The following is a 27,160-nucleotide window of genomic DNA, read 5'->3' as shown; positions in this document are numbered from 1 at the left end:
ATGCAATTAGTAATAAGTAATGCAATACTTTTCACAGAGAGTAATTAATACAGTAATCCAATTACACTTTTGAAGATGTTTTTGAAGTAATGTTTTTTATGATTTTAGAGTAACTAAAAAATAATATGAAAATGAGATGAATTGAAAATGTTAACTTCACTAATTAACGTTTAACACAAAACAGTCCAAAAGTTTATTGACTGAAGAAAATACATTCATTATCATAACCCCCCAAAAGGCTACACAAGCTCACAGCAGTTTGTGTGAGTCGCTGCACCTTCTCCATGGCTCATCTTCGCTCTGCTGTGACTGGAGCAAGAACACAGTTTGCTGAGTCACCAAAAGCATTCCCTCAACGTCATCTCTGGAGAGTAGACTGTCCCTTTGTAATGTCACAGACAGTTTTTACTCCATTTCTTATAATATCAGAAGAAGAAAACTTTCTGGCTCTCCAGAGGGTCACTAACTTAAACAACAGGTTGTCCTGAAAAAAAATACAAGCCACCATAATCCAGGGTTCCCGTTTCACCCCACACCCAACAGCCTGAAAAAGTCCTCCTGGAGACTGGAGATAAGAGTGGCCTCCTGACTCAACATGACTCAGCACCAGCAGCTCCTGAGATATGGCTACCTGGAACGGTCAAACTTTTGGATCACTGGCGGGGGGGAAAAACTAATTTATAACGCCAATACCACAGCCATGAGGCAATGTACCGGAAACGTCATTTAAAATATAATGACAAAACATGGGAATTAAATCACCCTATTTGTTTAAGCCAAAATTGCTTTCTAACTCATTATTTATTGACTATTTCTATAAATATTAATGCAAAAATTATATCTCTTTGGATGATTGGTAGCAGTATTGTTAGTACATCCATTCAAATGATATATTTTAATAAAGTAATATTGAACAGGTCAGTTTGTACTGTCACAATCTTATGTCAAAAGAATGAACATTTTAATTGTAAAAAAAAAAAAAAAACACTACATGCAAAAAAAAGACCTCATTCAGAGGTCATTTAAAAGTACAACCGAACTCTATGCACTAAAAGAATAGATTTGGGCCCGGTTTCACAGACAAGGTTTAGATAGGATTAGGCCTTAGTTAAATTAGGGAATTTCAGGCGATTTTTTCAAGTGTCTTGGAAAAAATCACTGGTGTGCTTCTTGAGACAAAAGCAAGACACTGACATATTTTAAGATATGTCAGTGCAAGTTACTTTCAGTTCAAACTTGCATGTTAGCCTGCTAGCTTAAGCCTTGTCGGTGAAACCAGGCTTTGGTCTGCAGACTGCTGCTGTTCCTCAGAACGTGAAGTACCCTTCAGGCGTAACTAAACTGACAGGATGTGCAGCTTTCATATCAAGCAACATCCATTTTATAGCATAAAGTGTTTTCTAAAATCTAATTGTAATCCCAGAAGATACAAATCAGTCAAGTGCGATTTGACATAAATAGACTCCTTTAGGGGGTTCCCATGGGATCATGCTGTGGATTTAATTTTAATACATTTTTTACATTATTCAATTTCATGAATTAAACAGCTTGTAAACATACCTTATCACACAAAAAAACTGAAATCTAGTTAATCATTAAAAGTGTTATGTAATCACTTAAGACATTTCTCCTTATAGGACTTTTCTGGGACTTTCACTGTTTGTATCATTCACCTTATCCATTCACAGCATTCCAGACCAGAGTATGTGTGTGGTGCGGAGCCGAAGCGGAGCGAGGAATGGTTTTCCTGGAGTTGGCAGTGGACTGTGATCGCCCATGGCCATAAATGTTTTTGTTATGATCGTGTTGAATGTCAGCATGGCTTTAGATTGGGCCACAGACACAAGCTGTGCTCATATTTAATATTAGTTTAGCACTCTTGTTAGTAAGTTGTTTCTTAAATAATTGTAAAATATTTTAAATCAATCTGGGGCCCCTTGTAAATTTGATGAGGCCCTCTAGTGGGCTCCGGTCCTTTCCCTAAAGCAATTAGGCTAATTAATAATACGCAGTAGTTCACTTTTCAGTTTCTCTTTTAAATAGACATTTCACTTCTCATTAAAGAAAAGTATTCTTCCGACATCACTAAAACAGGTGACATGAGATCAAGAGACCCTGTCCCTCTGAGAGAGAGAAATAAATAAATAAGAAATGATCCGTCCACTGTCCTAACCCGCCTCATCCCATCTCATGCATGGCTGCCAGTGATGGTCTACTGGGTGTCAGCTTTTATTGGCACGATACAAAGCGAAGTGCCAAGCTCCGCTGCCTCGATTCCCCGAGCAGACTCGGCCTCTGGAATAAAAGCTTGCAAAATGTCTCGCATGAGCACAGAGACATAGCAATGCTGGGCTGGAAGGAGGAAGTGCAGTGGAGAGGGGAGGGACCGCGCGCAGAGTTCCAGACTGCTGCCGCGGCGCTGAGAACTTGTGCGCATGGAGCGGCGGGGGACAGCTGGAAGAGCTTCATACTGCAAACTCAAGGAATAGCAGGTAAATAACCCGCACGGGCCTTTCCAAGTGACACATGTCAAAGAGTTGATTAAAATGTACAATTTAAGTAAGGGGGAGAGAGAAGAACTGGCGTAGTGGAAGTTTTTGTCCTGAACTCTGTAGCAGGTGCAAGAGCTTCATATCCTCTTGACATGGCGCAAGGCGTGTTCGCCGCGCGCGTATACGCGTAATTACATTACTTTTGCGCGAGGGCTTCTTCATCAGAAGTTTCAACTATAGATGATATGTTTGACTTTTCTTTCTATTTTCTTTTCTCTCTTTTCTTCTTCTTCAGTTTTCCATATGGAAAAAGTTTCCCGATGTCCCAAACGTGGAACTGAGTGGAATTTTTATCCACTAATTTAATTGATAATAAGATTCAAATATACTAAATATATTAGGCTACTTAATTGTGAGTTGTTAATATTTCGTTTAAATACAACTTTAAACGTTACTTTCATTATCCTACGATACGCACCTGTTGCTCAGAATGAAAATTCCACACTATTTTTAGCAATATGGAGTTTTGAGAACACATTTTTTTCTGAAAAATAAAAAAATCTGTTTTAATAACACACCCTTTTTATCAATATGTCAGAGAAAATTTATGAAATCGAAAAGTTAGTTTTGTCCCTCCAAATAAGAATGTATTATTCAGAAATGGTTTTTTTTTTTAGTTTTCTTCATTATGTTAGAACAGAATCTTCTCATCAATTTCACTTTCACTTTACTCGATTTTCTTCATCACTTAATTAAATTCAAAGTGGTTGAAACAGTCAAATGTGATCATAGAAAGTGATCACAGCAAGTTTGTTTTAACTTAATAATCTTTTTTTTTTTTTTGCGAGCAGTTTTTATTACTATTATTATTTTCAGTGATAGTCAGGCGAAAATGACTTACACGAATTATTTGGTCATTTCTATCTCCGTTGATGCGTGTGTCTCTCGAGTTTCTCTTTTCTACCCTTGTTTGGTTTCGTGTACACTCGTTAGTGCTCGCGGAACGAGTCATATGTGCAGCACAAGAAAAACTCTATTGATCGATTGTGTAAAAATAGACCGCGCGAGAGAGACAAAAACACACTTCTCACATTATTTGAGAGAATTGATTCATCTAACTTTCTTACTGAGAAACTAATACCGGCAAATGTATAGACAAACAAAGTTTATTTTACGAATATACGAATAATTACCAATTAAAAACAATGATCAAATCTGTAATACAGGCCTTCATTTGTAGGCAAGAAAATAACCGCTTTTTTTATGTTTCAGTACAGTTTTTAACTTTAGCTGCGATTAAAACAACTTTGGTCTATCTTTTTAAGAAAAAGAAAAAAGAGAATGGTTTTCACATCCGTGCACTTAAAATAACAGTTTCACAGTTTATGTTTGTAACTTTTGCGCATCTCAAGAGCATAATGCCTCCATATATGACAGCATCTATTGCACTTTGTTTTAGGCATGTTTTAATATAAAATCTATTGGACATGTTAATAAGGCACATTAAAACGTGCGCAGAGAAAGAGAGAAATGAAATGATGAAGTGAATAAAACGAGTGTTCTCAATGGCAGTGAAGTGAAGTGTGGCCAATGTAATTGAGGCTTCTAAAGTGAGCTGCTTTTATTTCTGTGAAAGCCTCAGAATGCAGTTCCTGCATATCATCTTTGAAAGATAGCAATCACTCTATCTTACGCCCTCAAATGTGATGAAATCCTCACTGATGCAAGGCAGGCCAGTCAATGGAGGATATCCCATTCGACAAAAGTTAGAGAAAGCTAAAGTTTATTTCTTTCATACGTTAAAATGTTTTAGGTTATCCATACGAACTATGCAAAAGAGCCATATTTGTCATTTCTGAAGGCAAGTTTATTTATACGTTTTATGAATGTTTATTTTTATCATATATATATATAAGATAAACCTAATATTTTTTATTAAGAAAAGCATGATTTTAGGATTTTTTTAAAATAATGTTTGTAACAGGAGAAAAAAAAGGAACATGGTGAAGATGCTTGCTCACGGAATATGAATATTAAATTAGTGTCACCTGTGTGCTTCAGAATATATTAAACATTCTTCAGGTGTCCACAAGGAATACGATTACATTTGTCTCATGTTAGAATATTCATTTGAACTGACCACAATTAAATGAATAGATTAATGAATAATAGATTGCATTAGGCCTATTATTATTTGTTGTAGCAGAAAAGCAGAAAGCGGCAAAAGACTACATTTGTGTTAACATCAAAATATTTATTTGAATGAGGCATCGGTGTTGTCACAAATTGTATCATAATGGGGACAAACATATTTCTGCTATGACTTAAATCTGTATTGCTCCCACTGAAATCAGGACAAAATCCCAGAAATATTTAGCTTCCTTTTATAATAATGCTGTTTTATGCAAAGGTAAAAATTCCAGCATTTCCCCTCTGCAAATTTTCTTGACTCATTACATTTAGATATCCTTTATGTAATCATCCCTGAGTGAAATGATGAAACTGCAGTTGTTGCGAGTAGTTCTATAGTTAAGTCATACTCACCTTTGAATGGCTCTAAGCGCATTTGCCATTTTGTCTGTTTAACGGTTTTGCAGTGCTGAGTCTCCACCCATCTCTTTTTTCACACATGCTGTAGATCTGTTTTCCTACACTTTACACTCCCTTTCTTTTAACACACACACACACACGCACACAGACACACTAATGGTGTTTTAAAACCCACAGAGCTCTTCCTGTCGCTATGATAATATGCTTGACTATGCTAATCTCCTGTCTTGACTGTGATCAGTGTCCTACACGCACACTGAGGTTTGACAACACAAGCTAAAAAGACTGCAGAAAAAAGAGGTAGCTGAATGTGTGAATTGAGATAACATTTAGGATACTAACACTTTCATGTTTACTACCTGTATTTATATAAAGTCATCAGTAGAGTGCATGGAGCTGATATGATAGTCCAGACTGAGTGGCTTAAGTGGGAGAATAAAGCAAGCATTTATAAATAAGCATAGGCTACATGAAGCTCATCAGTGATGAGTATTTTTACTTTTTCTTCCTCCTCTTTGTCTACACCATCACTATTTCCCCTCTCACATCTGCTCAGAAAAGGGGGCGCAGGGGAATACCATACCGCCACCCACCCCATGCACTCTACTCTTCCACTCCATGTGTCTCAGTTATGAAAAAAACAGTGCATCAACCTTCAAGATGATGGGTGGTTAGTTTGTGGTATATGAGGAATGCGTCACATGCATTTTTATTGCACCTAACCCAAACCTGACCTGACCAACCTCAATCAACATCTATTAAAAAGTTGCAACTTCAACCACTATACTTACGAAAAAGAAACAATATAGGCTAATAATTGCAAAACACTTGTCCTTGAGTGTGATTCAACAGTGTGATTATACTGTAGATGTAATTACAGAAATTAATACAGCGACAATTACATGCATGTATTTATATAAAAACGTAAGTGCACTGTATCAAATTATACATTTTTATGTTAGTAGTCTACATAATATTGACAACACTTAATAGAACCAATAATTTTCAAAAATCCCCCCAAATTTTTTTATAAATGCAAATATTTTTCTCAGGTTGAATTGAAAAAAAAAAAAAATCCTCAGAATGAAACACTGGATTTTTTTATTTATACAAATATTCACCCATGACTGAGTCACATTTTTTTTATTGCAAATGCTCAACCTTAGGATGCCAACTTATAGCCTACATTAATGCGCCATTTCTCAGGTCCTGTCTCAGGTTTTCAGTTATAATTGAGGGTGTGTTCACACTTGGCATGTTTGGTTCGATTAAAACGAACCCTGATGTGATTGCTCTAGCGCGGTTCATTTGAATAAGTGTGAACGCTGCCATCTGAACCATGGTGCGTACCAAACAAGCGGACCGAGATCGCTGAAAAGAGTCTCGGCCCGCTTCCAGACCAACTCAACACGGACCAAAAACATGTAGCCTAAACGAACTAAAAACAGAATATGATATCACAAGATGCAACCCTAAAAAGGACGGAATGTTCACGCATAGGCCTACCTGTTTTTTCCACCTCATAGTCACGTTGTTGCCCATCACAGGTCGGTACAGGCGTCAGAACCGCGTCTCCTCGCAGCAGATCTTCATTTGTGTGTGTGACGGAGGGATTTCTGCCGGTGTTTTGACTCCTTTACACATTTTATAAGCTCTTTACGAGTTCTCAGCAGGTCAAAATACCATCATATGTAGGCTACGCATATAGGACAACGAGGGCGTTAAGCCCAGCACACCGCATTGTTTTGGATGTTCGGTAAGTTCCGTCGCGAAATATACGCCATAAAAGACGACCAATCAGGTTGTGAAAATATCCCTATCCCTTTATTAGGTTCGATATCTTTCCCAATCAGGTTGTGAACATATCCCTATGCCTTTAAGTTCGATATATTTAGGTTTGGTGTTAAAATGCCAATGTGAATGCTAGGCGGACAAGGACTAAATGTTTTATTTTTTTATTTTTTTGTTGGTCCTGACCAAATGAACCGAACTTCAAGTGTGAACACACCCTGAGTGTTTCTGGGACACTGAAACAGGTTCTCATCAAGTTCTTGCCTGCATTTACCAAACCCATGTTGCTTTTGATGGCAACATGTGCCTCCTGGAAAAAATCAAAGCCAGACTACTGGCATGAAAATGGCAAAGAAGCCAAATGCCTTCCTTCTATCCAGATCGGGTTGCTATCTCGCAGTGGCCAATTCTGTGAAGTGTTGAAAAGAATGTTGATGTCCCATTTAGACAGTCAAAGAGGTCTGTGAAGATCCATGAGCAGCTCCTTGGTCTTCATAACAGCTGATCTGATCTGCAGTTTGCATGTGAAATGTCACGGAGTCAGTAATATGACTTACTAGTGATATTGTGCAATCAAAAATTATATATTTAGTATTTTTTTTAACTGCATTAATTTATTTTACAACACAACCAGAATGACAATCAATCAATGCAGAGTGATTAAATACATTTTAGCCAGCTAGTTATCCTGCTAATTAGCTCACTAATGTTACAGAATATATTCAGATGCACAGAAAACTTATCTGAGAATACAGTATAATTAGTCATCTTTTGAGTTTTTCTCATTTATATACACACACATTCTGCAAATATGGATTTGGAAATAAAGATTTGAATTAAAGAAAGCATTCACAGAAAACATATTTCTCTTCAGCTAAATCAAATTGAATTGCGATTAGCTTGTCATGTCCACCTGCAATCCTTTACGCACCGCTGGCCTTTAACATTCTCCATTTCACACACACAATGACACCCAGGCACTGGCCCATATGTATCTCACACCAGGCGAAACAAGCCCTCACCAGGGTTTTGGGCGTGCGAGCTGGTCGTGAGTCTTCCGAGAAGGGCGATCCCCAGGAAGACTGGGACATTGCGACAGACGGCAGGCCGCTGTTTTTCCCACTATTTGTTCCAAGTGCGTGGAGCCATCTGTCAGTAAAAACAGGAAGGCCTACGTCCCCCTTCTCCCAGGAGCTCTCTTCAGCTTGCTTGGCTATTTTCAGGAACTTCACTGCTCCCTGTGTGGTTGGCGGGGCTGGGCGCGGGGCCCTAGCGGGAGCGTCTTGAAGTGGCAGTGAGGCCGAGGCTGTTGTGCCCATCTGCTGTGGGCCCAAGTGGCCGCTACATTATTAATGGGGCCACGAGCGCTGGTGACTTCTCAGATATGCAGGCCTGGCCTGAGGAAGTGCTCACCACCGACTCCTTCTGAGAAGTAAAAAAAAAAAGCACCCCTTTTGCCACACACATACACACATTTTCTTCTCGTCTTATTCTATCAGTGAGATATTTCCGCCTAACCTTTCCCTTGTTTCTTTATCTGTTCAATTCTTGTCTCCAATGAACCTGCTTTTTTAATTCGGTATCGTCTTCCTTCTGTCACCTTACTCATTGCACATCTCGTCTGCGTTCTACATCTGTGTGTGTGTGTGTGTTAAAGAGAAGCGGAGAGATGCAGAAAGAGCCCTGCCGGGCTCACCCATGCATGCTCAGTAAATTAGTGTGAACACGGGCGCCAATCAGCTGGCAATGCCAAACACCCGCATCCTCCATGACCCCGGGCCATCTAATTTTCTGCTTAATTTTGCGGCAGTCAGTTTGCATTTTTGGATGATTATGTGGTAGGAAATTAACAATAAATAACAAATGTGGTCTGAAAGCCTGTTCGTTTCGAGGCTCCCCAACCCATCCTCGGCCTTGTAGACCACCAAACATATTCTCTTAGTTCACCCCGTCTGTCAGAGCGGTAATGAAAATGTCTGTAGTTCTTTGTAATGTAATGTGGAAGACAGTGGTGTGTGCGGCTGGAACGGGGCTGATCTTGCCAAGGTGATGGAGACACACAAAGAAAGGCCATTTTCCTTTAATCACCAACCACTTCTCTTATACAGGGTTATTTTTGAGGCAGCGAGCACTGATGATACACTTTCTCTCTTACTTTTGCTCCTGTTAGAATACCTGCACAGGATGGAGACTGAGGAGGCACAGGAAATGTCCCAGATAACAGGTAAGCCTCTCATATGCCCAAAGCCACAGTGAGGTCTGGACGATCAAAACAATCAAGCAAAGATAACCGTATTTTGACTGTTCAACAACAGGCTATGTGTGAAGGTCTGTCACATCAGATATGTGTTAAGGCTTCAGCTCACAAAAATGTCTGACTAACTCTTAAAAATATGTCATATGATCGGTCTGAACACCTTACCAGTTTAAACGAACAAAACAAAAGTTTATAACTTATGAGGGTTAGTTCACCTCAAAATTGAAATTCTGTCATCATACCAATTCCAAACATATGACATTATGACTTCTGTGGGACAAAAAAGAAGATGAAAAATGTCTCAGTGTTCTCAGTGAAATACCAAATCAAGTACATCCAAATGGCCTTATTACTGATATACATCTATACTGACAAACAGATTCAATTTTAAATTGTACATTCAGCTAGATTTAAACTTGCGACCTCTCGCACTTGATGCTCGAAATGTTCCTATGTGCCACAACACATCAAGGATGACATCTCGGCACAGGGTTAATGCAAACACTTTTCCAGGAAAACAGATAAATGGAAAAAGGGAACACACTCTGAATGCAGTAACCGGGTCAGCATTTGTGCTCTGTCGACATTTTCATATCTAAATAAAGTTCTGAAACTTACACAAGACTCATTATAGTGAGCTCCAAACTTTCTGCATTAGTGAGAACATATTTTCACGAGTTTGTTTGCCCATATAATTTTTAAGCTATTGAGGTTTGGCTTGCTATTTGGCTTGCTGTCTGCAGTGGAGGGGCTCGAGGAAGCAGCTTCAACTCGAGCTTAGATATACCCCCCTCCAGGACTACTAAATTATGTTGGTGGAGTTGGGGAGGTGGAGGGAAGCCGAAACAGCTGATGCCGGAGCAAGGTGAGCTGCTGCTTATATGCTCCAGCAATTGAAACATTAGATGGGTTCACTCCTCCCGAAATTACATTTAGGAACTTCACTAATACTTCTAGTGTCAACGATGGGGTACAATACAACCATAAGCAACCACAATACAACCCTTTTTCTTTAAGGGGAAGTGTTTAAATTCTATCTGCACTATAGTGTCACCAAACGGATTTCCAAAAATAATAGTTGTGTTCAACTTCGGCTGGATTTAACGGATCAGAGAGATTTGCTGCTTGTTCCTAGCCTGGAAATCCAGACCCAAATTCGAAAGATTAAGGGTCTGGCATCGAGTAATGAAAATCGCCCAACTCGAGGGGCGGCACCAAGCATGCATTTGAAAATCTGACTGCACGCAATTGGATAACACTACGACCAATCACAAACGCTTAGCTACCAGCGGAGCTAACTGGTAGATTAGACTCTTGCCGTATCCGGTCGGCAAAACAGCAAAACCGTTCTTGCAAAGGAACAATTATAGCGCCGTCTTCTGTTCCTCTTTTAGATAAAAAGCCAAGTCTAGCTTGTTCATTGTAGCGGCCAAAGCCGTTTCAAACAACTGTTGGTGTTCATCCATAGCCATCTTGCAATGTTTATTAATGTTATGTTTTCGACGTCACAGCGCTGTCGCCATCTGTGGTTCTGCAGTTGGTTCGTTTTGGTTTAGCTCGCCTCTGGCCCGCCTACATCAGATACACGGATGTGATTGGTGCAGCTCGGCTACAAGGGCATAGTTAATGAGCATCATTACTCGATGCCAGAGTGACTCGATGAGCAAATTCAAATTGTGCTCTCGCGAGAACTCTGGATTTCCAGGGTGGCTTTTTCCTGAAGTGACCAAGCAATCGTAGTTTTGCACATTGGAAGTAGATTATCTGCCATATTTGTCAAATACACAGATGGTTCAGATGTTTTCTTGTAGCATCAAAAACACTCTGTGAACATTCGGTGAATCCAGCCAATCGTGAAACAGCTGTTTCATCATTAGAAGCTATGGAGAATGAGCCAGTCTGCTCTCAAATTGCTGTTGTACTTTTAAGCATACGTCAAAGTAACGTGGAATCAGCACCATCTCTAGTTGGACAAAATGTCCAACGTGCACTGTTTTTCAAACAGGTTTCCTGAACATTCAAACCACCTGTCATAGGTCAGACAAACAGATAGCCCTTCCCCCAACACCATTTGCCATTGGTTGAGCCACTGATGGGGAATCAGCCTACAAATGGCTTACGTATCCCTTATTAACGTGAAAAATGACATGCATCAATTTTAGATTCATCTCCACTAAGATAAAGTTTGCTAAACTGATGGGCCTGAGTCTATATTGGTAACTTCTCTCTCTGTTCAGGAAGGGACAGCCCGACTGCTATCGAGGGGGGAGAGGACCAAGATGAGGCCATGCCTGTTCCTGAGGACTTGTCAGCCAGCACTGGCCTCCAACACAACAACCGCACAGACAAACCACTGGGTGAGTCAGACCAGTCTAAGCTGGGACACAACCACAAAACTACCTCATTTACACATGCAATGCTCAGTCTGATATAGCTCCCACTGCAGCCCACTTTTAAGGTCAACCCAACAGAGAAAACTTTAAAAGGCAACACTACGCATGAAGCGAATTGTTCATGTAACGGCTCTCGTTCTTCCTGCAAGATCACAAAGCGAGTGCACTAGATTGTTCAAGGGTACGCAGGGTCCGAAGCTTTCGATTTAGCTCATGATGCGCATCTTCAGCTTTTGTAATGAGATCCTGCCTCTTTCTTTTTTTTCTATTGCCACACATAAAAAGAGAAAATAAACATCAAATTGAAAAGGAAAATCTGTGTGAACTTTAAGTATAACAAATGGATTATTTTCCTCATGTTAGACTACTAGTTACTGGTTCCTGAAACCATGGGACATTTAAACAGAAGATTGCTAATTTAATACACTGAAACTGTTTACTCACTGAGCCTACACATAACATGCTCAGTTGTGCCATGAACTCTTAAACCCACACTTATTAGGAAATTTTTCTCTACTGTTTTTACACTTTTGTTCTTCCTTTTGTACTTATCTGGTTTATTCTTGAAATTCTGTATTACGTTTCTAGTTTTCTTCCTCATTTTGGATAAGTCCTTTTGGATAAAATCATCTGATAAAGTGACTGAATGATTAAATGTAAATTAAAATTGTATTGAAAAATTATTAAAACAATTCGTTTTCTAAGGACACAAACTAAAAGGTAAGTTTGGGGTCAGTAATATTTTTAGATGTTTTCGTAAAAATTAATTTTGTGAAATATTATTACAATGTGAAATAGTTGTTCTCTATTTTATTACATTTTAAAATATACTTTATTCCTGTAATGCCAAAAATATTCAGTTTCTCATGATCCTTCAGAAATCATTCAAATATGCTGATTTGGTGCTGAATATTTTTTTTCATTATTGGAAAAGTTGTGCTGTGGAATGTTTGTGGAAACTATTATAAACATTTTTGATAAATAGAAAGTTCAAAAGAACAGCATTTATTTGGCATAGAAATCTTTTGTAATAATACAAAAGTTTTTTGTAACTTTTGATCAATTTATTCTGTCCTTGCTAAATAAAAATATTAATTCCTTTTTTAAAAATCATACGGACCCCAAATTTTTTAATGGTAGCATATAAATGAAAATGTCATGTTTAAAAGATAGGTGGTCACAGAAAGTATAAGTTAGTCATTATATCAATAAATATAGTGTAAGCGGTGTAAACAGAAAGTGGGTTAACTAGAGGCGAAAATGGGTGGGAATGATTTTGGCTAACCAGAAGTTAACAGATGGCCTGTTTAATATCTTGATGTATTTTAGTTTGGAATTTTCCCCTCCAAAAGTTCCAGATTAACTTGGACTTAATGTGTGACACGCTCACTTTGAAGCTACTGAAAGTGAAAAACAGAGTGAGAGAGAGAGAGAGAGAGAGAGAGAGAGAGAGAGAGAGAGAGAGAGAGAGAGAGAGAGAGAGAGAGAGAGAGAGAGAGAGAGAGAGAGAGAGAAAAAAAGATGTGAGAGGAAACTGAAATAGGATGTGCAAGAGTTTCCTAAGAAGAACTTGCCAGAACTCAGTTTCAACACTCAGTCAGGGAGATAAAATGTTCAGGAGCAACACCATGATATATCGGCGCAGTATCGCAACAACTGTGTGTGTACGATCTCTTATACACAACTCTGCACCTGCACTTTTGCCATGCTTTCACTTCAACTGCCACGATTTTCACACACTTCCACACACCCACCCGCATTCAAATGCAAGTCCTAAAGCGATGCTTTGCTCTCAGCAAAATCGCACTTGCATTTCTCCCTCATGTGTTACATATATAAAAAGCACAGTCAAAGTCATATCTATAAAGTATTAAGAGACAATAGATGCTGATGGAGGCTGAAGCGTGTTCTTCCTGTAACTATTGAAGAGAGACACAACCCTTTGTTAGTCATCTGTTTGAATAGTTGGGATGACATTATGAACACTCATAAGAGTATTAAATGACATTTAACTCAACAAGATCACAAAATGACACTATTTTTTCACACACATTTCTCAACTTTAGTGTATGATTGAGTGTATTTAAAGAATACAAAGGAAGAATATGGCATTTAGGACAAAAATTCATGGATTGTTTGAGAGAAAGAGGGAACTAAACTTCAAACGCTCTGAACTCTTGCATCAGCAAAGGTTTGCGTGAATGTATGTGTGCGTGCGTGCATCTGTCAGTCTGTTGTCCCTGAAGAAGATATAATCAGCCAGTGAGTGAGAGGATGTGAAGACAGTATCTTCACTGTGCATCATTGCTTTTCTGATTAAGTGAGTATATGTGCAGACTGTGCAATATACGCTGTTCAATCAGATGAGTTTACAAGTTTACAAGCGTAAAATATCAGGAAATCAAAACAGAGATGATTCTCATGGAGCGCTGTGTCTTTGCTTTCTACCACACCAAGACCTACAAACTCCTCTACAGTTATGAAAACATTTTGTGTATTTAAGTTGAATAAAATAAAAGATCACCTGAGTAGCCTATACTTAAAGAGAGTACACTTTTATGATTGTTTAAACATTTAAGTACACTTTTAAAAAGTGCACTTTGCAATATGTAAAAAGTTTACTTTAAAGTAATGTTTTTAAATCATTAATAATGTTTTGATGTAACATACCAAGCACATGTAAAGTGTTGTTTTACATTTAAAGTTAATATATTTCAAATGTACTAAATTGCAACTTCGCTATTGTGTAAATGTGTGCAAATATATTTAAATACATGGCAAACCATTTTCAATAGAAATTATATGAAAGTATATTTTAGTTTACCATAATTGCTTGTCGGTACGTTCGGCAGTACAATCAAATGCAATAAAAGTACTTACAAGATTACATATAAAGATGTACTTAAGTCTTAAGTAAGGGGGTCAAAAAACACTTTAAAGTTTAGCTAATTGCATTTGATATAAATTTAAATGATATTACAATTTAATTTAATTGTAGTTAAGTTTCCGAAAACATTACATTCAGTTTGCCCTTAAGTATTAAGTTCTGTAATAAGAACTCTTTTTTTGTATACCTTTCTTTCTTTCTTTCTTTCTTTCTTTCTTTCTTTCTTTCTTTCTTTCTTTCTTTCTTTCTTTCTTTCTTTCTTTCTTTCTTTCTTTCTTTCTTTCTTTCTTTCTTTCTTTCTTTCTTTTTTGCAAGGGGAATTGCTGTTCACAACCTATTTTTCCCCTGTAATGTGACGTATTTCCAAGTTGAACGAGATATTCATTGAGACAAATGGGCAGGAATTTGGACTAAAACAAAGTGCAGTTTGCTAAAACAATGCATAGCTGTTTAGCTTTTAGTTAACCTTCTCAAATAGCTAGATTTCAGCAGAAAAGGAAGTCGTTTTAGACAATACATTTTTTTTGGGGGGGGGGGATTAAAGGTGCGGTAAGAGATTTCTGAGAAACACTGTTAATATTTGAAATCAACCCAAACAAACACACTCCTCCCTTCATTGCTCTGCCCCTGAATTGCACGAACACGCAATGCAAGTGGATGTCTCTTTATCATAGCTGCAGCAAAGAAAAATAACGCTTCGCAAAAAATAAAGTGAACATGGCGAACGAACGACAAGGAAGAACCAAAAAGAACGTACAGTAGGCCTAAACAAGAGTATATAAAAGCAAGAATTGGTTGTTAGTCGTCAGCAGCACAGCAGCTCCAGACAAACAGTACCACTCAAAAATGTCCTGTTACTATAGCTAACATTACAACAACAGCATATCTTGGTTCTGTGAAACAGCAAAACCAATGTTAGATACGTATGGAGCAGAAACAACGCAACCCCGGCGTCCATTTCATGCATTCCCGTTGAGATTTCCCCAGCGCTGGAAAGCTTCTCTAATATTAACACGGATCCTAAAGCTCTTGCCTGATCATAACCCTTCTTTTTCCAGTGATATTCCTCTGACTTTTTTCTCTTTTGTATTGTCTCTCAGCCATCTCTCGTTCTACAGTCTTTCCTCTTGCTCACTCTCTCTCCTCCCCCATCATGAATGGACACGCCCCCTACTGCTGATTGGCTACAAGTGAGTTGTGGTGCTCGGTCCGATCCACTTTCAACAGCGCTTCTCAGAAATCTGCATCTTTAAAAATTACAAACTATTTAATTCCATTAAATCATGTGCGCCGATAAATCATAAACAAGACCCAGAACAATCATTAAGATAAAACAATCCATTTTGATTTCATTTTGACTTTAAGTTATGTCTTTTTGATAGCATATATGTGCTGTTTGGCTTGACTTCAGTATTTATTAGCACTGCATGGCAAAATTGCAGTCCAGTGAAGTGCAGGAAAGTTTTCATGGTGCGGGGCCGATTTTATCATGTAATTCCTCTTTTTAAATGTATGAAGGTGATGGCCTGGCCTTAAACCTGCTGCCATATGAGAGGCAAATATTTCACCAGCAAGTTCCTAAAAATGTAAGCGAAAGCAGGTTTTTTTTTAATCATGTCTCACACACATGCATACACATGCACAAACATACTCTCTCACTCACCCATATGTGGAGCCGTGGTTAACGTGCATGTATCTCTGCTGCACCGCATAAGATACATGGTTATTTTCAGCGCCTCGACTGGAGCATGAACGAAAAATGAATTGTACTAACCCATGCAGCGTTACATTCATTTATAGTGCCCTAGATGAATATATCCCTTTGCTAAAGTGCAATGTTGTGATCATTTTGTAATCGGTGTGGTAGAGGCTTACAAGTTCAAACCCAAAAAGGATATCACTAACATGATCCTCAAGGCACTGAACCCTAGACCACTGCACCGAGACTGAGTTTCTCTGGAAATCGAATTGAATCCCATTTAAAATTAGCCATTGATATTTGTGAGGTTCGCCTGTTACGTCGTCCTGTTCTATGTAGAGCTCTTTTGTTTGTCCTTGTCTGTGGCTTTTGACACTTGCTTCCCAAAATGGGTAAATTAGGATGTGCGACAAATGTTATACAAAGTAAAAGCTCCTCTTCCCATCCCCAGTTTAGTCACAACTTCCCCAAAAAGATCCATAAGAGACTGTATCATGACAACAGGCCTAGTTCCCTCTGCCAAACTCAGGTCACATCACACTGGTTAAATCATCATATCATATAAGCAGAAAGGCTGTCAGTGGATCTGCGTGTGTGAGAGGAAGAAATACATCCTTTTATGGGTGCTAATGGGAGATTGCTTTCCTGTATTGACTTTATGTTATTAACTGCCGTAATTCATTCACACATTGACACTGAAATCCATATAAACCATCCTTAAAGTAAACATCAGATGCGGTTCACAACTGGTTTTACTTAATAGGACATACTTCATTATAAAACAGAATATTAAGAAGGAAAAAATGTAGGGAGGGAATTGATTGGATCGTGAAAATATTGATGCAGCCAATTAAAAAGTATGAGGGATTCATGTCTTAGAGTTTTGATAAAAGTTTGCAAAGAAAAACATGTTTTATGTGAAGTATCGTCCACCAATTAATAGTGTATTATTAAGAACAGGAATGTGCAATAAAAATGATGTGAAGTTATTCATTCAGGACCTTCTCTGAAATTAAAGATGCATTATGATGGCGTTCTTTTGGTTTCAATAAAAGTTATATGTCCTATTTCCACCTACAGTACATTGATTAGTTTGGTACTTTGAATTCTTGACGATTATACTGGAATCTGAATCACTTGCTTTAAAACTCAAGGCAAATATTTCGGAGTTATTTTTAAGTGTCTGTGAACCGACAGAGAGTAACCTGAACACAGGCAGCCGTCTGTCGGTACTCTCCAGTTCAATCACGTGCTTCAGTTGCTGATCCCTGTAGTCTGAACACACACACACACACACACACACACAAAGAAAAACTGTTTCACTTGTTGTGCTTAACAATTCCCTGTCTGTGCTTCCCTTTCTGTCACTTCTCCATAACTCTTGTCCTTTTTTTTCGGTTGGGCCGGCTCGGGTGCTGAAGCTTCCCCTTTTCCCTCGGATTCCCATATTTCATTATTTCTGCTTGTTCCTCTTGAGTCTGTACAAACAGAGGCTGAGGCATGGGGAAATCAGCCTGGCACCACAGCGTGTTAACCACAGGGCATTTACTCTGAGCTCAAACTGCCTGAAAACCCTCCGAATGTTTACTCTAATAGGCTGAACGGGCACCAAAACAATCGTCTAGCTTATGATTGGACATTCCATAGAATAATTAACAAACAGTTTTATCCTTATTTGATTGTGCTCTTCTTTTTGCATGCTTCTGTGAGCTTGTGTATGTGTTTACCACGGTTTGCTGGTCTGGTTTACACCGCTGAGAGTCCTCAGTTTCACAGTGCTTCCTGTGTCTCTGTTTCCTGTTTATCAGTCATTTGTTTCAAAGAAGTGTGATGGTGAATGAGATGGTGAGATGGTTTGTGAGCAGTCGGCCTGATAGAAGAACCCTCGTTTATTCATAAAGAGGAATATTTTTCTCTCAAATACTTTTTTCTTCTTCTTCCTTTAGGACTTTAGGACCCATGGTGTAAACATATGTCTTATGTACATACATATTTGTCAGTTTGTTTCATCAATTTCGAATGTTGGGGAAGCTACTTTGAAATTGCAAAAGCTTCAAGCTAGTCATAATTTGAAGGACTAAAGCTATTGTTTGGTTAAAGCTACTAACAATACAGTTAAAAAGTTTGGGGTCAGAAAAAAAAAGATAAAAATATATATGACAGCTTAAATTTATCTAAACTGAGAGTAAATAAATTTGTAATCAAAAGATTTCTATTTCAAATAAATGCTGTTCTTTTGAACTTTATGTTCATTAAAGATCAGGGTTTTCACAAATATGTTACCGGTTTTAACATTGATAATCAATGTTTCTTCAGCAGCAAATCGGCATATTAGAATGATTTATAAGGATCATGTGACACTTGAGACTGGAGTAATGATGCTGAAAACCCAGCTTTAACATCACGGGAATATATTACATTTTTAAATATATTCAAAAAGAAAACAGCTATTTTAAATTGTAATGATGTTTCACAATATAACTGATTATACTGTATTTTTGATCAAATAAGTCAGCCTTGGTGAGTGTACATTAAAACTATTTAACGAGGACAACCTGTTTTTTTTGTTTTGTTTTTAAGTAATTATGCGACTCAGTAAAGAAACATCAATCATTAGAACAATCAATTGAGTCATACTTCATAAAGCTTCACATGAAAGAAGAAAACACATTTGCAAAAGCATGTTGGATTATTGTCTGTTTGCTCGACTACAAAGCTGCGTGTGCTTTTCTTTTAAGCAGCAATGTAGCAGCTGGAAATGTTAAGTTAGTAATTAAATTAGTCACTACTTTTAGTTAGTTACCTCCCAATTCTGGTAATATCCACAGAAAAAAAAATCAATAAATGCAGTTAATGTTCAGTGGATATTTCAGAAAAGTGTCTAATGCAATAAAAGTTGATGTTTTTGCACGTACACACACACAAGCTGATAATCAGAAAATAGATAAGAAACTAGTTGCTTTGCAGGTGCACTTTTTTGTTGTAGAACTTGGTAAAAGATGACGGTGTTTAGTTACCGAGTCAGAGAAAATAACCACCCAGCCTGCCACTGTACTTAACAGGCCCACTACCCTCTTTTCCAGCCTGTAATATAAAAGTTGAGGCTCGGAGTGACGAGGAAAACGGGCTGACCTGTGAGATGAATGGAGAGGCGGAGGAATGTGCAGCCGAGGACTTGCGCGTGCTCGATGGCTCGGGGGCCAAACTGAACGGCTCCCACGCAGGCCCTGACAGCAAGCCGGCCGCCTACCCCACGGCCGGGGGCATCCGCCTCCCCAACGGGAAGCTGAAGTGCGATATCTGTGGGATAGTTTGCATTGGGCCCAATGTGTTGATGGTGCACAAGCGAAGTCACACTGGTAAGCACAACTGCCGTCTACTCTTCCCTCCTTATGCTATCCCTCACAGCTGACAGGGTGCAGGGCTGGGTAGGTTGAGAGCAGGATAGAGACAGACGCTGGATGTGTTATAAATGTAACCATCCTTTTGTTTATCAGAAGCCAGAGCAAAGCAAACTAGCTGTGTTTTAGATTTGCACTGCTCGACTTGAATGGATGCAAGTTGATTTAAATGACTAATAAAGATGCAATATGCTGTTTGCGATTTGTGTTTTTAGAACAGCATTTTTTGGCTAATAGTTTATGCAAAGAAGAAAATTCTGTCATCATTTACTCACCCTCATGTTGTTCCAAACCTGTGTGACTTTCTTTCGGACCCACTTTATATCAAGTGTCTTTAACTGTGTATACTTCTAATTAATCATTAGATACATTGGACTTATTTAGTGCTGTCCATACAAGTTTTTGTTTATATAATATATGTGTATATATCCATTACAAACTCATATATTATATAAACAAAACCTTTATGTTAAATTTATGTCGATTTGACTGCAATTGTACATTGGCTACATGTTTTTTCCCATTGGGTTTATACTTAATTACATTCATTTCTGCAGTTACATTTATAATTATACTAACCCACTATTAACCATAACACTAAACCTGTCCCTAAGTTTAACCAACCTCAACTGCAGAATTCAATTGCAAATCCACAAATGCATAGACAACTGATATAAAGTGGTCCTTTCTTTCTTCTGCGGGACACCAGTTTTGGTTGCCATTGACTTCCATTGTATGGAAAAAATTAAAATGAGACATTTCTCAAAATATCTTCTTTTATGTTCTGCAGAAGAAAGAAAGTCAGATTTGGAACGACATAAGGGTGAGTAAATGATGACAGAATTTTCATTTTTGGCTTAACTATCCTTTTAAAGACTCACCTGTAACCTAATTAATATGATGATGATGATCAATGATGAGATGTGTGTATGTTTTGATAACAAAAATTTTACATTTTGTTTAGTTCTCTTTATGACAATCCAAGAACTAACCAAGAAGAAGTCTCTCTCAAATGACAATTATTTCAGCATTAGTCCTTTTCTCCCTTTCTCAAATTGATATTCCACTGCAATGAAGCCAAACCAGTGGGTGAGAACATTTTTCAAAAAGGCACTTAACTTCCTCACTTGACAAACTAATGAAACTCAAAATGGAAGAAAGGAACAGTTGGCTAATGTAAATTCAGAAAAGAACGTATAATAAAAGATATAATGAAGTGCTTCCTATTTAAATCAAAATATTCGCAGGAGGCACCGAGCTCCTGAAATGCCTTTTTAATGAGTTTCTTTTTCCGTCTTTTTGCTGCTTCACTGGTGACTCTTATTTTATAGGGCTTTTGAAGAGAGCGCGGTATTAATAGCGTTCTCGGAGAATGACACAACATTCGGAGGAGCTGGATATTGGTTTATTCCAGGGGCGCTGATCAGGAAGACTGGCTCTCAAACACAAAGTGTTTCCTTCACTTTATTTAAATGAGCTTTGCATTTGCATTGTGATGGGCCGCTCTTATTTTAGAGCTGAAGAAGAGGAAAAAATGAGATTTTCAGATCAAATTGACCCAGGCAGTGGAGCATTACGAAACTGGCAGGCAGCGTCTGAAAGCCTCTTGTTCGATCAGGGCGCGAGCCAGGCAGCGCGCGCGGAGCGGAGAGCGGCGCTCACGTGCGAGATTCCGCTGGCGTGTTTGATTGAGCTTTGGCGCGAGGCGTTGCGTTGTTGAAGATGTAACAGCGCGCTGGAGCCGTGTAGGACAGTGACCCCGCATTCACTGAGTAATAGCGCTACTGCAGCGGAGCTTTGCTTTCAGAGGGACGATATAGCATCTCAAGACACTCACCATTTACATGGCTATTTGTCGCTGGCATTCTATGTTTAAATCAAATACACTTTGATAGAACTATACACGCGTTTATAACTCCTATACATGTTAAAGCATGCCGAGCCTTTTATTTGACAATGCAGGTTTCATTTGTAGCCTTCTTTATCACACAAATATATAAAGAGGCCACGAAACGTTTTGTTGTTGTTGCGGGTTCAGGTTCAAGTCACATTTCAAGTCAATTCATCTATATATCTATACAATCTACTATTAAACTATATAGGCTATAGCCTACCGCTTAATACAATTCAGATTTGGTCAAAGCAGCTTCACAGTAATAAACAGAAAAATATCAGTGTTAAAGTTGCAGATTTTATTATGAAACAAATTTTATTTCAGCCTAATGTAAAGACAATAGTGTCATTATTCAACTCAAGTCAGTTCAGAGTTGATTCAGTTCAGTTCAATAACAGTTTTGATGCTACAAAGTTAGTGCCATTATAATAAGTTTAATTGTCTTTTAAGAGTTTCAGACAGGTGTCCCATTAATGTTTAGAGAACAAAAAATATATACTTTTTATCTTCATTTCAAAAAAATACATTTATATATACAAATATACATATACATGTTTGTGGCTTAAGTGTCCAAGTACATTTTGGAACCACTAGAAAGGAGAATATGCTGAATAAAATGTTTTTCCCTTATAGGGTTAGTTCAACTAAAAGTGAAAATTATGTCATCATTTTGTTTCAAACCCGTAAGACTTTCGTTCATCTTCTGAACACAAATGAAGATATTTTTGATGAAATCTGAGAGCTTTCTAGCCCTCCATTGGCAGCTACATAACGCAACTACAACTTTGACTCTTTAAAGTTCATGAAGAGATTGTAAAACTAATCCATATGAATTGAGCGGTTTAGTAAAAAAATTCTGAAGAGACACGATCGCTTTATATGATTAACAGATTGAATTTAGGCTTTTATTTGATCAACTCACACATCAGTTGTGGTAAACGGAAGCTCAAGCATGTTCACTTGACGTGCGAGAACCAATGAGGTTTGTTCTCGTGTTACGCAGCACATTTGAGCTTCTGCAAGAACCAATGAGGTTTGTTCTCGTGTTACGCAGCACATTTGAGCTTCTGCAAGAACCAATGAGGTTCATTCTCGTGTTACGCAGCACGTTTGAGCTTCTGCAAGACTCAATGAGGTTTGTTCTCGTGCATCAAGCAGATTTGGTTGAGCTTCTGTTTATGTTCGCTGATTAATGTTTAATTTGTGAATAAATACCCTAAATTCAATCTGTTCATCATATAAAGCGATCATGTCTCTTCTGAAAATTTTGGACTAAACCGCTGAATTCATATGGATTAGTTTTACAATCTCTTCATGAACTTTTTGAAGCGTCAAAGTGGTAGTTGTGTAGCTGTCAACGAAGGGACAGAAACCTCTCAAATTAATTTGTGTTCTGAAGATGAACAAAAGTCTTACAGGTTTGGAATGATATGATTAACGACATAATTTTTGTTTTTGGGTGAACTGTTCCTTAAGTCAGCATGCAGTAGGCCTTATTAATTTTACATGAAAATGTCCTAATTTAAAGAGCACATGAGTTATGCATTATATCTTTCTTTCTCCTAGGGGAGAGGCCATTCCAGTGCAACCAGTGTGGTGCTTCTTTCACTCAGAAGGGTAACCTGCTCCGACACATCAAACTGCACTCTGGCGAGAAACCTTTCAAATGTCACCTGTGCAACTACGCTTGCCGCCGCAGAGACGCCCTCACCGGACACCTGCGCACGCACTCGGGTAACTCATGCTTTAGTCAGACGTGATGTGAAGAGACAGACGTGCCTTCTTCATTAACCTACAGCCACACTGATTGAATCACTTTAGGCAGTTCAGTTGTTATTGTGTGATCCTATATTTGAGTTAAAACCACAATGACTAAATTGTATAGTGTGATTGAGCAGATTTCATTTTTGTTTTTAACTGACAGTTGGAAAACCTCATAAGTGTGCATACTGCGGGCGCAGTTACAAGCAGCGGAGCTCGCTGGAGGAACATAAGGAGAGATGTCACAACTACCTGCAGTGCATGGGCCTTCAGAATAGCATTTACACAGGTATGTGAATGATAGCATACCAGCTCTATCTCTCTCTCTCTCGGTTTTCACTTCTAGAAAACAGAATAGAAGTGTTTTAGATGGAAATGTGGCTGACCCATGGCAATGGCTTAAATGTGGTTTATTACCACCATAATGAAAAGTACAACCCATGATTGCTTTAAATAGCGTATCAACAACGTTCTGGTAGTTCTTTATGGTGACACGGGCCAAATACTGCCATTCAGATATTTGTAGCCATAATTGAACAATTGTATGAAATGATTCGCAGATATATGCCCGTAAAGTCTCAAGGCGTAAGAAAAAGTGTCCCAAGAAAAAACAAACAAACATAAAAATTATGATATGTGCCTCAGAGATACTGGCAAATGCATGATTCTTTATTATAGTTAGCATCATGTCAGAGGATGAGCTCAGGTTAGATACGGGCATTTGAATCTTATGCGTGGTTTCTTTGTCTTGCTTCCCATAGTGAAGGAAGAGAACAGCCAGAATGAGCAGAGGGAGGACATGCCTGCATCTGAGAGAGCCTTGGTGCTAGACAGGATAGCTAACAATGTAGCTAAGCGTAAGAGCTCTATGCCCCAGAGGTTTGTGGGTAAGAGATGAAGTTTGCTTTCATTGTACAGTATACATCGCAGAAGTTGTTAGATCATCGTCAAAATGCATTTATGTGTCTGACTAAAAGAAATCGCTGAGACGTACAATGATGGGCAGCTCCCTCATTTCATTCTCTTTGATGAGCATTATAATAGCATGCAACATGAATTTGTCTGTTGCTTGTTTTTTTTAAAGCTTCGATTTAATTTGCTGTAATATTAGCAATAGCTCATGACGCACTATTAGAATAATGCGGTCTGTTACTGAGGCCATTTCTCATCTTTTTGTGTTGAGTATTTTAAAAAATAAATATATATCTGGGGCAGAACACTCTGGAGAACTTCTAGGCAAATGCTGAAGGTGCCTTAAAAAATACTTTACTGGCATCTATGGTTCCATAAACAGCATCCATGGCTCTTTATACTGGAAAAATGTACTTTAGATAAAAAAAAAAAGGGTAACACTTTAGTTTAGGGTCCAATTCTCACTATTAACTATGCTTATTCGCATGCATATTACTAGGAAGCGTTTATTAGTTTGTTTATTAGTACTTATAAAGCACATATTAATGCCTAATTCTGAATGACCATATTCTACATCCCTTAATCTTACCTAATACCTAAACTTAACAACTTACTAACTATTAATAAGCAGTAATTAGGAGTTTATTGAGGCAAAAGTCGTAGTTAACTATAGTTAATAGTGAGAATTTTGACTCTGAAGTGTACCATAACCTAAGTGAACCATAAAAGGTTCTTCCCACTAAGGCCCTGTTTACACCTGGGATTAAGATGCGTTTTGGTCGATGGGATCACAAGTGGACGACGCTAAATACAGTTGTAAACAGGGTCTAAAAAGTTTTAAGCTTGTCTACTTTCAACCACTTCCAGAGGTAGTTGAAAACGCATTTGACCGGATTGCTTTCGTAGTGTAAACGCTCATGTGGTCGAATGTGTTCAAACAGCCACAAAAGACCGTCTACTCTCCACCTTCTGACCTAATGTGTAAACATTATGGGAAGCGTGCTAGTCAGAAGGGATTTAAACGTTTAAAAATGGTCTGTTTAAGAACTGTTCACTAAAAGGTTCTTTCATGAACCCAAAATGGTTCTTCTAAGGCATTGCTGCTGAAACCCCCTTTTGAAAAAAGTATTTGTTAAGAGAGCACTGCTAAATATATCTTTAAGTACATGCACCCTTAAATATAAAGGTTCATTATTAGCATCAATTATTTCATTATTTCAAAGTTATTTGAGGAACCTAAAATGGATCTTCAATGGCATTGCTGCGGAAATCTCTTTTTGGAGCCTTTATTTTTAAGACTGTGTCTCAAAAAGTTTATGAACCATTATGATGTTTTTTTTTTTAGTTCTTGCAGAAGCTCCATTTGGTTCCTCTGAGAACTTTTCATTATGAAAGGTACCTAGAAGTTCTCCAAAGTGTCTTTCATTTCCGCAGTAATAATAGTCAATAGTGTAAAGACAAGTAAAATGTCAGAATTTGTGCCAACCAGTAATGGTGCAAAAAGCTCGGTCCGTTGATGCAAATAAATAAAGTTTTTATTTTGCCTTCCTCGGAACAGAGTTAAAACCTTTACTCATTTGTCTTTCTCCAACAGGAGAGAATCGTTTGTCGGAGCTGTCGTTTGAGGGCGGCTCAGGTGAGCTCATGCAGCCTCATGTGATCGATCAGGCCATCAACAGTGCGATTAGCTATCTGGGAGCGGAGTCTTTGCGGCCTCTGGTTCAGACCTCCCCTGGCTCCTCTGACATGGTGGTCAGCCCTATTTACAACCTCCACAAGACACAATCAGCTGAAGGCAACGGCGTGTCTGCTAAAGACAGCGCCGCCGAGCACCTCCTTCTGCTGTCCAAGTCCAAATCAGCCTCGGTGGAGAAGGACGGCTCCCCCAGCCCCAGCGGCCAGGACTCCACTGACACCGAGAGCAACGAGGAGCGGGCGGCCGGGGGAGGCGGGGGAGCGACCGCAGGGGGTCTCATCTACCTGACCAATCACATGGCTCCAAGTATGCGTAACGGAGGTCTGCCCGTGGTGAAAGAAGAGCAGCAGAGGCATTTCGAGGCCTTGCGGGCAGCAGGTATGGAGCTGGGTATGGCGACTCCGGAGGGGTTTAAGGTTCTGAGTGGAGAGGGAGAAGAATTGAGGGCATATCGCTGCATCCATTGCAGAGTTTTGTTCCTGGACCACGTCATGTACACCATCCACATGGGTTGCCATGGCTTCCGAGACCCCTTCGAGTGCAACCTGTGTGGTTACCGCAGTCAGGACCGCTACGAGTTCTCATCGCACATCACGCGCGGAGAGCACCGCTTCTGAGTTAACACACAGAGACGTTCCACATACACTTGACTACACGTTCACACGAGCATACTACACACACACACACACACACACACACACACACACACACACACACGAAAAACTGCAACATTTCTGAATTTTTTAGACACTGTCCAAACACTGGATTTTTTGAAAAGTTTCATGTAACATTGATTTGGACATATGTACATACAGTTAGCCTATATATTTCACTGTCTTGTCTATTTTTCTACAATGGTGTGATTTGTATGTAAACCTGTGAAACTTTACACAAAATAGAAAGAACTGTAACTGAAAATAGAAATTAAGTGTTTAAAAAAAGAACTAAATTTAGAAATCATCCCAAATAAAATGTACGTTTTCAACTGCCCTAAAGTTACTTAGACAAAGAATAATACTACTGCGTACAATTGTGATACATTTAAAATATTATTTGCATCTTCTGTATCTCTCACTTCCCTGTGTTCCCAACTGTTATGAAAACACTCATTTTAAATATATTATATTTTTTATATTAAGCAGTCTGAACAAGTTCATACCATTTTATAATTTATTACAATGAAACTGTGTAACATTTATTTTATTTTATGTAAGATGACCCCTTCTTGAAATGTTCCCCTGTATATTGAACCAAATGGCAGTACATATTGAACTTGTTTTATTTCACAGCTGATTTCTGCTTGTTTTATATTCTATTTAAAAAGTTTGGCAGCATTTTACTCGTACAAATATACATCAACATACTAGAATATATATGCTTGCAAAAAAATTAATAAAAGATATTTTACATTTGTTCAACCTCTGATA

At 38.5% G+C, this 27,160-nt stretch overlaps 2 protein-coding genes across 11 annotated transcripts in view; one reads left to right on the top strand and one right to left on the bottom strand.

Annotated features, from left to right (window-relative positions):
• Positions 1-1,719: 1,719 nt before the first annotated feature.
• ikzf1 (IKAROS family zinc finger 1 (Ikaros)) lies at positions 1,720-27,021 on the top strand. Of its 9 annotated transcripts, none has more exons than XM_079635816.1 (9): positions 2,069-2,492; positions 9,004-9,057; positions 11,328-11,447; positions 19,153-19,428; positions 20,261-20,293; positions 22,931-23,098; positions 23,289-23,414; positions 23,887-24,012; positions 25,632-27,021. In XM_079635816.1, the coding sequence occupies exons 1-9, from the start codon at positions 2,195-2,197 to the stop codon at positions 26,348-26,350; spliced, it is 1,920 nt and encodes a 639-aa protein (XP_079491942.1). In that variant the 5' UTR covers positions 2,069-2,194; the 3' UTR covers positions 26,351-27,021. The 9 variants fall into 9 exon arrangements, with proteins under 9 accessions (XP_079491946.1, XP_079491947.1, XP_079491944.1 ...); XM_079635824.1 differs by lacking the exon at positions 2,069-2,492 and adding an exon at positions 9,834-9,955 and having other exon boundaries at positions 9,043-9,057; XM_079635820.1 differs by lacking the exon at positions 23,887-24,012 and having other exon boundaries at positions 1,720-2,492.
• Positions 2,548-27,160, bottom strand: part of fignl1 (fidgetin-like 1) — a 33,203-nt gene continuing 8,590 nt past the window's right edge. Inside the window, exon 2 of one of the 2 annotated variants that reach the window (XR_013800278.1) lies at positions 2,548-7,344. The gene's annotated coding sequence lies outside the window, so the exon portion shown is untranslated. The remainder of the gene's footprint in view (positions 7,345-27,160) is intronic. The other variant, XR_013800277.1, reaches the window with a different exon arrangement.

This window comes from Phoxinus phoxinus, assembly GCF_949152265.1.
Source record: "Phoxinus phoxinus genome assembly, chromosome: 14".
Classification (NCBI taxonomy): Eukaryota; Metazoa; Chordata; class Actinopteri; order Cypriniformes; family Leuciscidae; genus Phoxinus; species Phoxinus phoxinus.
Note: the sequence above shows the minus strand (reverse complement) of the source record. Positions and strands in the feature narration are given on the sequence as shown.